Below are 19,173 nucleotides of genomic sequence, written 5' to 3'. Positions count from 1 at the left end.
CTTTCAGTTTTACGTCGCACAGTTCTGCCGGCTAGGCTAAAGGACGGTGATGATGAGAAATGAATGAAATGCTGGAATGAATAGAGTGAAAGGAAATGGGAGGACCCCGAGGAATCCCACGCACACGATGTTTGTCCACCACAAAGTTCACTTAGCGGGAGCTGGGATTGAACCCCAGCACCAGATGTAAATGCTCTACCACAGCAACTGCGGCTCTTCATAGATATTTATATGAAATATTGTATATCTTTTTTTTCCGTGTTGAGCCTTTGCGAGATAGTTTCTGCTTATAATGATTGTGAAGAAGAAAAACAAACAATACGGTGGACAGTTTTAAAGTTCTTATTTGAATATTTTAAGTAATCTGTTATAAACGTTGACTATTATAGGAAAGGACAATAAATATTAATAGTAAATAAAGAATAAATAAATATTAAGAATAAATACTAATAATTGCTACAGGAAACATACAATGGTCTTGAGTAGAGTATTTTATCAAAAATATCTGAACAAAGTAAGTTTACTCTCAGTATTCTGAGTTAAGTAAATAGTTGAAGAAGAATTTTATAGGCAATTGAACTGCGTGTAATTTTTAAAAAATCATGGGTCTAAACTTAAGGATACGTAATTAGCTATATATATATATATATATATATATATATATATATATATATATATATATATATATATAACAAAAAAACATTAATGGAAAAAATCGTCCTTATTTGTTGGTTATTTGAGTTGTGTATAAGTGGAGGGAGTTCAGTGGTATTTTACTGGAGCAGTGAGGACGTTAGAAGTTGTTCAATGAAATGAAAAATAAAAAAAATAAAAATAAAATAAATATTTTCGTCGATAAATAGAAAGTTTAGTGCTGATTTTGAAATTTACTGAACAATTTGGCTCCACTGAATATCAAAATAATTTGTCAGCCCTTGAAAGCGTAGACTTATATTTATATTGAAAGCCTCTCCAAGTTCTATAATTGTGTGTTGTGTTCTTAATAATACATTTTCAAGAGGAACATTTAAAAAAATACTTTCTTAATTAAATCAGAGCAATGAAATGAGTTCTGTTATAAAGTTTTTGAAAAATCTTTATATATATATATTGTTGACTAGCAGTTACCCTTCCATAGTCTGTATTGAATGTAGTTTGCATGTACAGTATGACAATATGAACTTGCTAAACCACTGCATGAAGTTTGTGTAAGTATTGGTGTTTGACTAGTGTGAACTCTCTTACATGAGATTGTTAGGCATGGTAATTACAGGAGTGAGAATGTGTCCAGTTGTTTTAAGTCTGCTTGAATGTTGTGTGTTAAGATACTTTGGACTATGGACAGGTAACAATTAAAAATACACAATTTAAGGACGTTATGCAATTATAATCTGTACGTTTAACTTTCAAATATATTTGCTCCCTTGTTAGAGATTGTAGAACACATAAAAAGCTAATCATTCAATTGATAGGATTTTCGAAATCGTTTTGATTTCCTACTTGCTGCCTATCCTATTGAACATTTCAAACATTGTGAGTAATCCCCCTACAAATACTTGCTTACTTGCTAGAAACATCATATGCGGGAATATGAACAAAATACATCTAAGTTCAGAAATGATTTTATTTTATTTATTTATTTATTTATTATAGAAAGAATAATTTAAATCAATTTCAACAGTTAAATGCAGCTGCAGTCTTCATGTGCGACAAAACAAGGAAAGTTACGTGGCTTTTACGAGTCCTTGTCTTTCCATCCTTAAGAGTGACAGCTGCATTTAGCTGTTAAAATTATTGGAATAATCTGTTCTGTTCTCTATGACTTAAAAATATCAACTTTTGCTTTCATTAGAAACAAGATGATTACATTGAAGTTCGATTGTGAGAACTCATCGTACTGTTAGCTGTATAATTGTAGATCTTTCTCCCATTATGTGAGAGGCCTCGGTTATTTCCTGCCCGTCCAGCTATAAGTTTTTCTGTATCTTTCCTCACTTCTTTCCATTTGTGAAAACAAATTTATTGACATCAATACTTTTTCTTTACTTTCCAAAATGATGTTTTCTTAATTTTTGTTAAATTATTCCATTACCTTACTTCCAACAGTGAAATATGTTGTAAGTTGATTTGTGCGCAAGTGTGCATCGTTATTTACACACACACACACACACACACACATATATATATATATATATATATATATATATATATATATATATGTATATATATATATATGTATATATATATAAATTGATTAATTCTATTAAGTTTACATTAAACATTTATATGTGTGTGTGTATGTGCTTTCAAAATTAAAAATATCTGGAGTTATATAATTAGGTAAAAGTTTCAAATATTCATGAAACACTTGAAAGCGATTAATGAGGACTCATCACAATTTAATAAAAAGTGTTCAGTTTCTACACTAGAGTTGAGTACGACCTATTGGTAACACTGAAAAATAAAATTAAAAAATCTTTTTAAATTGTTCACATTTACTTTTAGTATAATTAATATAAGATTATAATCTATCTCATTAGAAATAGTATATCAACGGCAAACACAAATATATGTTTAATGTATTCTATTAAGTTGCAATAATTTGTTATAATATTTCAAGATGCTTAATGAAATATTGTAAGAATATTTTCTCTGATATGCAGAAAATAAATTCACATTTTCATTAAGTGAAAAAATGTAAAATTCGTTAATTTATTTTCAAATTAATCGGAAATATTGTGTAAGAAAGAAAAGCCATTTTTGATTCAGTTTATTCAAATTTCCATTACAATATAAAACGTTTCGAATGACTGTCTAAGAGGACATTTTCCTTAATTAATGATAAACATTTCTGTATATGAGTTTATACTTTTATAGAATCGGATCAGAAATAGCTCTTTTGTCACATTCCGTATCTATCATTAATGCTTACATTATTAAATTAATGGTAGTCATGTCCTACTGAATATATGTGTGAAATTTATTTTTTATGAAATAGGCAAACTCTACATCACTATAATATGGCACCACATAATTTCTCTCTGTTCAGTATTTATCAATATAAGAAAATACCTATTATCTCTTCGTATTTTCCAGTAACAGTCTATACCTCCTTTTCGAGCATTCTTTCGAAAATCTTATTTCTGTACGTCTGTAATATATTAGCTGACACAAGCATCTATCCCCATAATTCTGTACCCTAATAAATTGCTAATGAGCACAGCACCAGATTTCTACTTTTTGGTTAAAAATCCAAAACTTTTCAAAATTTTTCAAAATATGTTGTTATCATACAATGCAAAACCACACCCAGGAATTCTAACTATCATCCTACTTACATATTTCTGTAATTTCTGAATTTCCTTTAAGCTTCCAAGCTTTCGACTCTTCCCTGGAGTCTTAGTCATGGATGTTAACTACAGAAAGTAAAAGAATAGATTATTCTTTTAGGTTATTCCTGATGTTTCTATTCTTTTTCTACCTGTTTTTAATCTCCATAACCAAGACTCCAAGAGAAAGTCAAAAGCTTCTAAGGAAATTCAGAAATTACAGAAACCTATAAGTAGAATGTTGTTGTTATTTTGGTGGGTGATGGTGTCAATTACTCTGAGTGAAACAAATATCATATACATGGGTGTACAATTCTAAATAACTTTGGAGATGCAACAGTCTTAAATTTGCTAGGGAAAGGCTATTATACTAGGTTTACTAATGACCAACAACTTTTTCTGTATTTATTTATTTGTTTATTTATTATTATTATTATTATTATTATTATTATTATTATTATTATTATTATTATTATTATTATTATTATTATTATTATTATTATTATTATTATTATCGCCACACACATTCGCAGGAATGGTTGTAAATGCTATGAAATGTCCTAAGAAAGTTGTTCACTGGAATGTTGTTCAGCACCGTTGTCACATTCGCTTGAATTGATGCAACATCATCAAAACGCTCCCCCATGAGAGCGAGATTTGAGCTTAAGGGAAAGGATGATGTCCTCTGGAGTAAAACCAGGTGAATATAGGGTGTGTTCAAGAACTATGACCCCTCTTTTTGCCAAAAATTGACGCACAAGAAGATAATCTGCCGGCGCCAGTTTTTTTGTGCGTCATTTTTTTTTTCTAAAAGTAGGGCCACGGTCCTTGAACAACCCTATATTTGCCTAATTTAGGCTCATTGGACTTCATCCTCTCCTTTAAACTCAAATTTTCCCTTAAAGGGAAACATTTTGAGGATGTTGCACCGATTCAAGCAAATATGACGGCTATCATGAATAGCAGTACATCAGATGACTTTTATAGGGTGTCCTAGAGTCTCTACGACCAGTCCCGCGAGTTAGGGGCGCGAAAAAGGTTCTATGTGCTATTAATTTTTTCTGGTATGGTTAAGTACTTTCGTTCGAAGTAATCCTAGAACTTATTGAACGAACTGTGAATATATATTATTCAAATTGGCTCTTACAGTTCAATTGAACGATGGAAGGAAGTTCCTCTCTTAACCGTTTCTACGACATTATCAAGGGTTAAAAAAATAGAAATTAAGTTAAAAGATATAAGTAAAAGTTACATAAAAATCACAAAGAAGACAGCAATTATAAAATATCTGAACTCCAACATAAAACTAAGAACAAAGAAGACGTGTATTACAGCAGGAGAAAGGAATTAATGTTAATTCATATTATTGTTTCCGTAATTAAAGATAGTTGAAAATTTTGGCTCTGATTAAAAAAAAAACTGTTAAGATCATGCCTTGATTTGTTCATAAAACCTTGAGTAGTGTTTTATATGTTATTATTTATTAATATCAAGTTAGTTTTTCAGAATGTACTTCAGAAACTGATTTTGATCAGTGTAGCAATTTCACTCAGTTAATTTTATGTTGTTACGTTTTAAATATTAAACAAATGACTTACACATATAAGAAACATGAAATAAATTCTATATGATAAGCGTATGCACAGTCTGCGTGGCAGATGCTGCTTCGACCCAGTGAGAGATCATGTGGTTGAAATTCCACATTAAGCTGTGAGTCTGTTTCTCATATAACCTTATTGTTGACAGGGAAGTTAAGCTCCATAAAAGCGATAGTAACAGCAAACCGAATAAAACGTAGAAAGGAAGTATATAAGTTTTTGAAGCTTTCGTATTATTATTATTATTATTATTATTATTATTATTATTATTATTATTATTATTATTAATAATAATAATAATAATAATAATAATAATAATAATAAACAACTCCAATCACGTTTATATTAATAAGGACTCTCATTGTTTTATTGAATATTTTTCAAAAAGATAAGGACCGTAATATTTTAACATCTTTGCTCATTAAAACCACATCATAATTTGACAACACTACCTTCTTTCCACTCTTTCTTTCCGTACGTGTACGTTTTATCATTAATGTTGTAATTAACAGTATTGTATAATTGTTGTCTGTTTACTGAGTCTTCTAGAACATCGTTTTTAATCTAATTTGCGTGTTTTTTCATCCTTAAGTGGTTGACATGACTAGATGAAACTTCCTTATTTCATTCAATGGAACTCTAAATATTATATTTTATTTTATATGTCTTCCATTTGAATCTTTCCCATAATCAATCATATTTATGATAAACCTAGATTAAAATTAAAGTACTAACATATTTCATTTCATAAAATTACGAAATGTTTCTTCCTATAATTTTAGCTAGAATGCTGCAGTCATTATTGAGGGCGAGGTAAATAGGTGAAAAAAGAGGTAAAAGAAAAGTGTGAATGAATAAAATATTAATAATATAAAAATAAAATAAAACCAATTCCAACCAACAAAAACAACCACAGTACTTATGTTATGGCGAAAGAAAGAAGGTCTTGCAAACCTATGGTAATGTTCTTCGTGAAACAAAAATATTTGAGTATTATAATATTGTAATACTTTGTCCCATATAGTTTATAGGAGAGCGGTAGTAAAAAGTGTGTCCGGAATCGACTCCCGCTACCAGCTTATTATAAAAGTTCTACTATAAAAAGTATTTTTACAAAATAGTATACAAATAATCTCTCCAAATTTACAAGGTTAGTTATAGGTAGTCTTTGACAGTAAGGTCGCAGAGAGGATCTCTGCAAAGCCCTGAAGCAGGCTAGGCAGAGTGGAGTTAGGGGCCCAAAGCTCCGAAGCAAGCAATGGGTTGGTTAGATGGCCACAGAACCCTGAAGCAGGCTAAGCGGCTGAGGTTGGGATTCCCGACAAAGCCCCGAAGCAGGCTAGCCCAGGAGAAAGAAAAGGCATAGTTCCAAAGCAGACTAGAGGCCTGGGATTAGATTACTCCTAATGTTCCGAAGCAAACAATAGGAGCGTCACCGGTGAACTGGTACAGAATTGCCGTCGTCCAGCCAATTTATAAAGGTCCTCGGGCGGTGGTGGCGCTGCTGCTCCGTTGTTATCGTCTGCTCCATGGAGGAGCCAGTAACCTGTCGTCTGCAGGTGATAGATCCATCTGGTGTGTGGAATCCTTTTGCTAAAACACGTGGTGGTGTTTGTAAACACTGGCGTGTAGAATTGTTTATACACAACGCCATGTAGGACATTACAATATTGATACCAATCAACAGAATTCAATGACAAAAATATAAATTTGCAATGCTTGTTTTGTTCTGACATAACACAAGTACTAGATTTTCTCTGTGTTGGCTAAAATTCTTTTTATTTCTAGATGGTTATTATTTTATTACTTGTTCAGAGGGTTATTTACTTCATTGCCTATATTAGAAGTCTTTTCACTCTACTTTCCTTATTCATTTTACCCTCGATTATGACTGCAGCAGAATGTGGTCGAAATTATTGGAAGAATTTTTCTCTAATTCCATAGAATTTGTAAGTACTTTATTTTAAATTTAGATTATGTCTTGCATAATCATTTTTACTAACCTAATCTCAAGTTGATATATCGTATTTCTTAACAGATTTATTTGGACAAAAAGTCTACTATAATTCTGTTGAGAAATCGTTAGTTTCTAGTATTAAGTTTACGAGTTGCATTTTAGGTCGATAATTCATCTCAGAATAAAATAAAGTTCAAAATTTAATACTGCAGGCAATTTGATTTTGACTTCTTTATCTCCTGATCATTCTTTTCTCTAACTATGAGGATTACAGAGATTGTAGTAACCCAAGTGAAATCTGAACACTTGCATTGTAGGACATTTTTCCACTTGATCTTATTTTGCATAATTTTAATAGTAAATAAATCAAGTAGTAAATAATTTATCGTTGTTGGCTACCTATTCTAGTAATCTTTGACGTGATATCTTTAAGAGCTTTAAATACGTATATTTATGATTAGTCAATAGTTATATTGTCTTGTGTAAATTCATCTTTTATCTACAAAATGATATGATGTTCCTTATTACAGCAAATGGTATAAAAACGTGTGCGTTTGTCTATATACTACATTTTATTTTAATATAAATTATATCTGTGTGTCAGTAAACAACGTTAATAGCAGGCGTTATAGCTTTTAAACATAAAATGTCTTAGTAATTGCATCAATCAAACCATTTCAATTTACATAAGACATGAATTTATAAGACGCATCATTTCTTCTCTCCAAAAACAGAAAGATGAGGAAATTAGGTATCCATTAACAATATACATCAACGTGTCTTGGCTTATTACATTAGGTCACATTGTATTTCGTAATCTTAACATTGTTTCTATATTATAAAAATTATTTTTATAACTGTACATCAGCAGCTACATAGTTATGTTCAAAGATAATCTCCCTATAATCGTATGCCTTCTGTTATTACTTCTGAATAAATATGCTAAAAATAGTACAAAATTTCACAACTTTAAAATAAATTATATTTTCTATAATTTTTGTGGAAGACTGCTGAATTCAGATAAATCATTTTCAACTTTTAGAAGATAAAATACTTCCAAAGGAATACTAGTTTTGCGAAAATGAACAGTGCGGTTCTTGATATAATGGGATAAAAAGAAAAAAAGGAAAACTTCATACAAAGATTTGTTAATAGTTTTTTAAATATCTACACGAAGTAAATTTCAACATTTATGGGAACTTAACTTTTCCTTAATATTGTAGATAAATTCTGTGTTTTACGAAGTAAAGTAATAATAAAATACATTAATTTTTCATATTTATCTTTATATTGTTCCCTGAATTCTAAAATATATGGTTTATGAACCATTGATTCTGTGATTTTTCCGCTCCTCCCTTCTACTGATATTGCAAACATTTCTATTTATATTCCCTTCGACAAAATATGTTGAAAACATTATGATGCAGTAATTTCGTTTGTTTTGTTTTCTTTTTATTATTCAAATATTCATCTGTCAACTTCAAAGATCTACTAGCTAATATTTCTAATTGTGAAAAGGGCCAGAAAAAAGTCGAATAGGTCAAGTTCTGCTGAAGCATATCATCACAAATGCATAAGAGAGAATTATCTGTAAGAGAGAGAGAGAGAGAGAGAAAAAGAGAGAGTAGGAATAAAGTGCATCTACGGCAAAGTATAGTAAGACTATTCATGGCTTTGGATTAATTGTTTTAACAAAAGAGACACTGACCAAAGCTTAAAACTTTACTTTATTTTAAATTATAATTTGTTACTGTTTCGGATATCTAGCATATCCTTCTTCAGACACGATCGAAATTAATGAAAATACAGACATATATATAAATGTTGTTATAACAGAGTTTAAATTCTTTCTACTTCGTGTCTGAAGAAGGATATGCTAGATATCCGAAACAGTAACAAATTATAATTTAAAATAAAGTAAAGTTTTAAGCTTTGGTCAGTGTCTCTTTTGTTAAAACGGCAAAGTATATTAAACAAACAAAAATTATGTAGCGTTCTAATTTCTTTGTTTAAAGTTATGTATATTAATTATTTGTGTATTAATGAATTTTAACTTGTATCATTAAGAAATTTTGTTAGCTGGCAAAACTTCAACTCCTTAAGTACAAGTTAGTTTATAATGTTCTGATACATATATTTTAAATCTGCAACGTGGTAAACTTGAGAAAGTCGGCATATATTTTGCAACTAGTAATATTTAATTGGTTTAAACTAAGTTGTGTTATTTTATCTGTAATAAACTGAATATTTTTATTAAAAACTTTGACTTGTACTTATATTTTATTTCTTTCTGAAATAAAAATAAATAATGTATGTAATTAAGGTGAACAATATTTAGCAACAAAAAAATAAGTATTATCAGCTTGTTGGGTCATCAGCTGATCTATAACAACATTGGTTGCCTATATTTTATATTTTTATATTTCGTTTCTTTTCAAATATATTTTCTTGGTAATAAAAAAAATCTAATGTTACTGTTGTAAAATTTTTAACGTTAAAGAAAACTTCTTCAGCTGGTATTTTCAAAACATTCTCATTAACTTGTTACTTGAGAATTACCTTTTTTCACTTTGATGAATATTATACTGAAGTAAATACGTTAGTTATATTAGAAATTTCATCTGCTTGCCAATCATATTTATCTATTATTAAAAGAACATTGTAACAACCAAATTGCACTAACATTATTATTTGTGGTATATTTATTTTATTTGTACATCATATCAATATGCAACTACATGAATTGAATATTACTTTACAGGAACATACCACACAGAAAGGCTATAATTGTTTGTGTTGAAAATATTTATTCTAAGCAACTATACAAATATTTATTATTTTCATCTTATAAGGGTATATTAAATCCTTTTCCGAGATGAAAAGTCGATTTACCACTTTTTATTTCACTTTTGATTAACTTATTCAGCTTCAAATAATCATAGAGGAATATAATGTAGAATTTTTTAAGGGGAATACAAGCTTGTAATATAGAAGTGAATAAAGTTAAATTACAAATAAAATAGTTCTAAATTCTAAGTAAATGACGTTATTTTAGATACTATTATTTGGATTAAATAAGTTCTTTTATGTGTACATTGGAAATTCATTTATATATAGAAAATAAAAATTTTGGAAACAGAAATATGTATATAACTTTCCCGATTAAAAAAAAATCAATAGAAGTTAGGACGTCTGTAATTATAAAGTTACATGTTGCTAATATTCTTGTAACTGAAGATAGTATTGTATTTTTAAATATATCAATTTCTATTTTGTAGATATGACATAGGATTATCCAAAGGTTTTATACAACTATGTATAACTAATGTTGGATGAAGATCACATATTTGAGAATTTACAATGATGTCTTTGAAAGATTATTTAATTTTTAGAATATTAGTTTGTAGTGAAATTTACAACCGGATTACATTCAGATATTTTTAATAATATTTTGTGTTTCTAATGATATATATTTAGAAATTTGCTCTATAATATACCCCACTGTCCCACTCGTACTAAGGTACGAAAATATTAATGTAAGTTTTTCTCTTTTTAAGTACACTGACAGTTAAAACATATAAAACTTGAACTTGCATTTCTAAGATGTATCGTCGATAACTTTTCCACCTTATCAATAAAATTTATTACTTAATTTCAGTCATATCATCTAAGCTGGCTGTTCGATCTAACAATTTTGTTCTTTCTTTAGGTCAGTAAAAGGCTATAGGTAAGCAACGCTGAGTCCTAGTTCTTCTTTCTCATGAAGTTTAGTATAGAGTATATAACAGTTAGAAAGTAGACTTCAGACTCCTTTCACGTATATTATGCAAATACGTCTCACTTTTAAGAAGCAGTAGTTAAGTCTGGATACACAAAAAGTAGTTCTATATTGCACTACGCATGTATTCACCTCGAGCATGAAGACCATCAATCTCAAATATGTCAATTAAAACAATAAAATTCCTTACATTTCCAATTTATTTGTGCTCTTTTAGTTAGGCTTGTACATACATGCTCTTTGATAGCAAATATTATCATATGTTGGGTTTTATTTTTAGTTCAGGAAGCCTTAAACGAAGTTTAGTATATTTTCTTGCACAATGCATGTGTTAATCAGCTACTTAGAATTGTAATACATTCCAATAAAAATTAAATCTTAAGTTAAATAGTGACCAACATAATCAATTAGAAACTGATAATTTTGATAGAATTCTATGCACTGAAACGAAAGATAGAAGCATGAAAGTTCGTATGATTACTTCACAATAATTATTTGATTGCGTATTACATTAATAACTCCCACCTTCTAATTTCTTACTGAAGAGGCATACTAATCAGTTTGGAAAGTAATACATATTGGTATTATCTCTACAAAAAATAATTACATTTTATATAATATCGTTTTTCTTTGCCTCTTAAGTAAAACCTTAATATGCTGGGTTCATGTTGGATTAACGAACATGCAGCAATATAGGATACCTTGTAATCAGAGTTTTTCTGGATATCTTCATCTGTTTTTGTATATAACATACGGGGACAGTTAGTGTTTAATCTCACTAATCCAGCCTAATGGGCTAAAATAAGATGACAGAAAATTCTACTCATAATGCTAATGTCTTCAAGAAAATAACATTTTATCTCGTACTAAACAACCAAATGGTTTCATTGCCTATGCCTACTCTGTGCATTTTGTATCTCTTATATACATGTACCAGATTACTTTGAAGGTTAACGAAGTAAGTTTTGAAATATCACAGAAAAATGTAATTGTTGATAAGTGGGAAATTGATTCTTCAGTTAGTGGAAGAATGTTTTACCAATTAGGCTATTAGCAACGGTACCAGTTTTTTTGTGTTTTCGATTATTTGCGCCTGAAGTCAAGGATAACTAGACGTGCACTTGCAATTTGCAGAAACAATCGATTATAAAAGATGTTTTAGATTAAGGACTCTTAACGTGCATTAAAATGTTTGTATATACTCTACAGGCTTATTTAAAGAACAGTATATATGTCTCCTCTCTTCTTTTAATTAAAATATTGCGTAAACAATGTAAGGTGTGGTGAGTAAACCTGGCAATTTTAAACCATACCTGACACAAGTTTCTTTTTCTTTTTTTAAACAAAATTAGTTTATTAGCAAGTTGTTCTACGCATTTCAAAATTAATATTAAAACTTGTTTCTCTCACTGCTAAACAATGATACTTCAATCTTTTAAATTTATACCTGCGGGGTTTCTATCTGCTTGTACACATATTATTATAGGTGTTCTTGAAACTATCCCATAATATAGGCCACTATTTTCTAAGAAATTCGTAATACCTTGTGCAGAATGTCATTTTTCAATATAGCAATATCTTGAAGACTGTATCTATAGATCCCACTCTTCATATTTCTTCAAAAAATAAATCATATGTATTTAAATCGGATTGCCTTGCTAACCATTCCGTGTTTTCCAATGCTAGGTACCTTTGAAAGAAACTTCATTCCCGTTTTTGATGTATGAACATTTGTCTAATCTTCAATAAAAACCATACAGGCCAATTTGTATGCATTCCTGAAATTAAGTTTAAGAAAAAATGTGCAATAAGTTATTTGTATAGCAACATTTCAACTATCAGAAGACATTGATACACAAAGCGTGAAAAAGTTCATGACTGTACCGGGACTTGAACACTGGATTTTTGGCGTACCGTGTCGATCCATTTACCACTAATCTTCCCAGTCCGTTTCCAGAACAGCCATACACTCTGTTATTCTTGAAGTTGGTTTATTTTCACTCAGACTACAACTTCCTGTTGTGCTTGGACAATCCAGTGTCCATATTCAGAATACCTCTCACAGCTGCACTATCATTATATTAACGAAAGGAGAAGATCTATTTTTAATACGCCAACTCCTCTATAGGGGCGAATTCAATGATACACAAAGAGTAAAAAAGTGTATAACTGGACTGGGACTCGAACCCGGAATCTTCGGCGTATCGTGTCGATGTGTTAACCAGTACACTACCCAGTCCGTTCCGAGATTACGGTACGGTACGCTGAAGATCTCGGGTTCGAGTCCTGGTCCAGTCATGCACTTTTTCACTCTTTGTGTATTATTGATTCCGCATCTATACAGGAGTTGGTCTGTTAGGAAACGATTGTCTCCTCCGTTCGTTAATATCAGAATACAGCTTATTCGTCATGGAAAACACCAACACAAGATGTAGCAACCTAACATATATAAGAATCTCCTTTGTACTTGTACTTGTACGTGTACTTGTAATATATTTGTCGCACAGCGCATATTATTTGTATTAAAAGCATTGGTAAAAGTGCGAGGGAACGCAGGGGCACGCCGTCCCCCACCTCCGAAAAACATGTACGGCATCCTCCCTATTCCTAAGAAATTACAACGGGTAAAGATAGCCAGGTGGGACGGCATGATGTCATGCCGATACCTATCATCCCCCTACCTTTTCAGATTCACTTTTACCCCTGATTAAAGAAATCTATTTGTTGCTCACTTCTCCGCTCCAAAGGAAAGCAAACTCATGATAACCGAGAAAGGTATCGGAAATCACCAAATATAATTGGAAATAGCTCCCCTTCCGAGCGGAGACGCCAGTGGTAGATTTTTATAAAGTATTATTTGTGTTTTTGTCTCAAAAGATGAAAAACGCATCTGTCTAAAAACTTCTCTAATATCTCTTTAAATAGTCATTAAAAAGTTGAGTAAGTTTTCCGGTACTATTTTCATATAATAGTCGAAAAATTATTTGTTAATTCAGTTCTACGATACTGATGCATTTCTTGCTTGATTGACTAAACTTTTAACAAACAGAATCAAATTCTGTTCATGTAGTTATAAAAGTACAGTATTCTTTAAAACTATGAAAGAAAATAAAATTACTTTTATATTCGAATAAAAATTTAGTATTTTGAACGTTCAATATACTACACAATACACAATAGATACTAACATAATCTTAACACATTGTAAAGGAAATAAAAAGTTTCAATTGATCTTAATTCTCTCTAAATATGCCGAGCTCCCTCGTGGTTATGTGTATAGTTTACAAGCCTTTCGCGTGGGGACCTGGGTTTGATTTCCGGCGAGAGCTCATATGGTTTGAATTCCACGTTAAGCTATAGGTCCGTGTCTCATATAGCTTCGCTGCTGAGCGAGACACTAAACTCAAATCCAATCCAATGCAATTTTTAAATATACCGGAAAAATAATTCTATTTATGATAACAATAATCGTTTTGAGGAATATCTATTATATATTATAAACTTATTTTGCGCAATAACTTTCATGAAATATTTGTTTTCTCTAGTATATGTCAAATTTTTGTAACGTCATTCCTTGCAGTGATAATAATTTATTTATATTTATATACGAATTCGTAATATTTCACCAAAAAAAAAAATAAAAAAGATTAAACATAAAATATTCCAACAAAAAATTGTCTGTCTGAAAGCATGAAATAATTCAGCAGTAGAATTATATACATTGAACTTCATTTTAAAGCATATTTTACGTAATTTAATGAATTAAAATAGTCCATTATTATTGTATTAGTGTGACTAGTGTTTCGTAATAAGATGTATAATTATCCTTGGGCTTGCCACTCGTGTATATACCTAGGTATGAACCAACAGAAACGTTTCGAATGTACATGGAATTCTTCAGATCTTTGAAAGAATAAAAAACGAAAGAGAACTGGAATTAAAGTAAAAATTGAGAAGGAAATCTGCGTAGATCCGTACCATTAAGCAATTTCACAAAACATAACTTCCCCAGAGTTCGTATTCACGTGTAACTAAGATACATCGTGTTAACAGGCTTTAGAGTTGCCAGATTTCATTAGCGAAACGTCTTTTACATACCGAAAATACACCCAAAATTGTGTTCCAGCTCTAGTATAACTGACTCTTGTCCAAATTAACCAAGAATTTTGTGTTTTAGTAAGAAAGTGACTTCATAAACAATCTCTCTGAATTATTGTTGAATTTAAATAATATTTTTTTGTTTCGTTAATGTCATATGAACTATTATATTCCAGATTTTGAGATAGATCTAAAATTCGTTTTTTATTCCTTGCATTCTTTATATGGTCTTGTATTGTGATTTCTTTTTTCTTTCTTTCTCTTTCTTTTTTTGATGTGTATGCGTATGTGTGTGTGTGTGTGAAACACAGTCGTATGAATGTAAAAACTTCTTTTTTTTTTAAATATTTTTCGAAATATTTGGCCTGTTTACTTAGGTAAATCTTTTGATGATTTTTTTTTAATGAGCTTAAACCTCGGAGTAAAGTAATCCATTTTCTATTTTGATCTTTTTTTTAAATTTTGTGCGAGGTTACGACCATTAGACTCCTTAACTACGTTTTAGGTATAAAGTATGTATATTTGTGGTATTTAAAATAGTATAAGTCATTACGCTTCTGCAAATTGGTGTAAAATATTACTATTTTGAATTTGAAATTAGAATTTTCAGATAGATGAGTAGACAATTGGTAATTCTCTATTTTTATTGGTAGATAACGATGTCCTTCGTCAATCTGAATTAGAATTTTTGAAGACTTCTATTTTGAAATTTACTAAAGAGGTCTCAGGCGTAGTTCTTTATAAAAATGAAACTCAACTCAGTTTCTTGAAATATCGTCTGGTAACATTCACCCTAAAATTAAGCTTACGGTAAAAAACAAATAATTGTAGATTTAGTTTAATTAATTTATTAACATACAAAACGAAAGTAAATTTCACATCAAAATTCGTGAAAAATCATTGGGAAATTACGTATATATATTTTTCAATCTGCATGCAACATCTATTTAAAATAATATTTGGAAAAACTCTTCCAAGTGTTTGTACGTTGTGTTCTGAAAAAGGAATACGAAATTAAGAGAAAAAAAATTGAAATCGAGAAAAACATAGCTACCCTACCCTACAGCCCTTCTCACTGCTCTAGTGGCTAACGTGTGCGTCTTTGGGTTTGATTCCAGGTGGGAGAACATAAAAAATTAATTTTACAATCATTCACTTTCATTGATCATTCGTCTCATGTAGTTTAAAGGACACAACCATGGGATATTGAACTAAAATTTCATTCATGGCTATCCTACAGAGTGACTTGAGAAATATTTAGGGGAACTATGGATTGTAGCTCTTCACAAAATTAGGAACAAGACAAGGGATAAATAAGGGATCTAGGAAAGAAACATCAAATCTCTGGACTATTGTAACATTTCAAATAAAAGAATTCACACGGTATTACAAATATATATATATATATATATATATATATATATATATATATAAATCACTAATAATACAGAGATATTAGTTATAGAGACATTTTTTTACCCAAAAAATATCTGAGATTAAAGTTGGACATGGATCAGCTGGACTAGAGCTAGAACACAATTCTGAAATTCTTTTCGAAACGTAGATGTGCAATCAACTCTAAATCTGAAAATTCTGAAGCCAGATTATATGGTACTACTTTAGAGAAGTCTACGGAGAATTTACTTTGTGAGTTTGTCTAAACATGGAAGGATCCACACAAGATTTCCTTGAAATTTTTATTTTAACCAGTTTCTTTTCTTCTTCTTCTTCTTTATCCCTTTTCCTGTTCCTATTCCTATATATTCCTATTACTTTTTCACAATTCTGAAAGTGTTTTGAAATGTAGGAAATGTGCAATCAGCCCTGAATCTGAAAACTGAAGACATTATATAGTGCTAACTAACTAACTAACTAACTGTATGGCCTATGGAACCCGGAGGTTCAATGCCGCGTTCACAAAAGCTCTCCACTGACTTCTATTCTTAGCTAACTGCATCCAGTTTCTACTTTGTATTCCAATCTCTGCGAGATCCATTTTAATATTATATAGTGCTACTTTAGAGAAATCTACAGAGAATTTACTTTGTGAATTTGTCTAAACGTGGAAGGATCCACACAAGATTTTCTTTAAATTTTTATTTTAACCAATTTCTTTTCTTTTCGTTCTTCTTCTTTATTCCTTCAAAAACGTGAAGAACAATCCCATATAGATTTTAACTTCGTAGTAGATTATATTTAGGAATAGGAAGTATAAATATACCTTTGCATTACATTGTACGCAAAGAACACATGTTAAGAGAATATAAACTCATATTTGATTCACTGTAGATCATTATTGTAATATAATGGTTATTATATTACGAAATTTGATTACTTATTATTTCACAAACAGTTGGCGATCTGATAAAACTGATCAAAGTTGTATAGAAGAAAGTAAACAAATATGATGGTAAAGAATAACCGAGGACTTGAGTTATTACTTAATTAAAGAAAAAAATACTTGGTAGGGGCATTTTATTCTCATATACATTTACATTTTGTAATTCCTAAAATTTCGTCTGGCAGTCTTTCTAAGCATTGTGACAAAGATGACAGATTCAATGAAGTCACCAAAATTATAAGCAACAAAATATTGCTATACATAGCACAAAGATGATTTCATATTGTCTTCTATTTTTAACAGTAAACATTGCTAGCAGAACACTGACGTGTTACTCAATTAAAATATTTGAGCTACTGCCATATATTAAATTGAATACGTTAGACATTATTTTTTCTAAACATGGTACATATAATTATCTAGCTAATCATTTACTTGAGATTCTTTTTTGCAAGTATTATATCAAATTTTTGAAATAAAATACCAGTTGGATTTACTTTATATAAAGATTTCTATCATTTTTGCTATATAGAAAAAAGGCTTATAAAACAGGTAACCAATGTTATACTCTAGGTCATCTGAGAGACCCAAATGTATTTTTACATGTTGAACTTGCTAACTACGTTGAAATTAACAAAGCCATTTTACCCCTACGTCACGACCCAGGAGCAGTAGTTCAAGTGCCGCAGCAGCATTCGCCATAGCAACAGCCGGATCCAGCAATCCAAGGGATCATTCTCCACCTCCCGTTCCACCTCGAGGAGCGGCAGGGCGTTTTAGTATTGTTAGTGAGACCAGCATGCGTTCCAGTTGTCGTGATCGGAACAAGAGGAAGGAATCAGTAATGTCCACAGCTGCAACTATGAGAGTTCTTAATGTCCTGCGACACTGGGTCTCGAAACATGCTCAGGTATGATTATTTATAGTAAATAGAAGTAAGATTAGCCGTCAATTCAAAGAAAATGACAAACCAGTTGCAGTTATTATATGCTTTAATATAGTATTTAAATAATGTCTTAGTTATATCAGACACCCAGTTATACTGCAATGGATGTTTAACTGTTTGGAATAGAAAGCTGTCTGAATGGAGATAAACTTTATGATCCTATAGAGTTTAAAGTATAGTTCTGTTAGATTGCACAGAAATGAAGGAAACCTTTTTAGTAAAATGGAAATATTTCTACCACTTCAGTTCTCTTATAACATATCAACCAACCAAATTTTGGGATGATAAGGTACCTACTAGTCCTGTAATCTCTTAAGCACTTAATGTTGTTGAACTCTTGAGAAAAAACATGATAATGGAAATCCATATACAAGTAAATCGTCTGATTATATTCAGATAATTATCGGATATGTATCATACTGGAAGGATGTAAAGGTAAAATCCTCTTGAGTCAGTTCATTGCTAGTTTTTACATTCATTAGTAATAATACTATTCGCCTTATAGATTTTTTTTGTTTCCAATATCTTTAGAATTAATGAATCAATTTAGATTTCTGATATCTATAGAGATTTTCTCTGTATGTTGTGAAAGACACTACATTCTGAAAGTATTAAAGTAATATGAAGAGGTATGCACACTTTCGTTGCATAGGATACCGTACTCTTATTACTTAGTTTACAATTTAAGTAATTAGAAATATTCATAAATAAACTGAAATAAATTAATTCGTCCAAATTATAAACAGAATTCATTTGCGCAATATTTTGAGTTAATTATATAAGTAATGATTTATTTTCTTGTAGGACTTTGAGTTGGATCAACGACTGAAAAATTTGACAATCGAGTTCCTGGAAGATATTATATGCACTCCAACTTTGCTTCCAGCTGAACATAAAGCAGCATCTCAGTTATTACGTCTAATTACTAAAGAGGAACCAGAACATACAAGAGTTGATTTGGATTTGTTACTTGCACCTCCAATGGTAAGTGTTTTATGCGGAAAATTTAATGTGATAACTTATTACAAAAATATTTAATAAGTATTTCTTAGAATCAACCCATACGTATTTTTTCTTTGAAACTTCTAGCGAAAGTAAACGTCTTTCTGATACAAAGCTGGCATTT

The 19,173-nt window shown here is 30.4% G+C and overlaps 1 protein-coding gene across 1 annotated transcript in view; it reads left to right on the top strand.

Moving 5' to 3' along the window:
• Window positions 1–19,173, top strand: part of LOC145666671 (ras-specific guanine nucleotide-releasing factor 1-like) — a 997,934-nt gene that overhangs the window by 936,606 nt on the left and 42,155 nt on the right. Inside the window, exons 21-22 of the mRNA XM_081734144.1 lie at window positions 17,768–18,011; window positions 18,852–19,031. Coding sequence (XP_081590270.1) covers window positions 17,768–18,011; window positions 18,852–19,031 — 424 coding nt within the window. The remainder of the gene's footprint in view (window positions 1–17,767; window positions 18,012–18,851; window positions 19,032–19,173) is intronic.

The sequence above is a fragment of the Thermobia domestica genome, chromosome 12 (genome assembly GCF_964235325.1).
Source record: "Thermobia domestica chromosome 12, izTheDome1.hap1.1, whole genome shotgun sequence".
Taxonomy (NCBI): Eukaryota; Metazoa; Arthropoda; class Insecta; order Zygentoma; family Lepismatidae; genus Thermobia; species Thermobia domestica.
The sequence above is the reverse complement of the archived record's forward strand: the minus strand, read 5'-3'. Positions and strand labels throughout refer to the sequence as shown.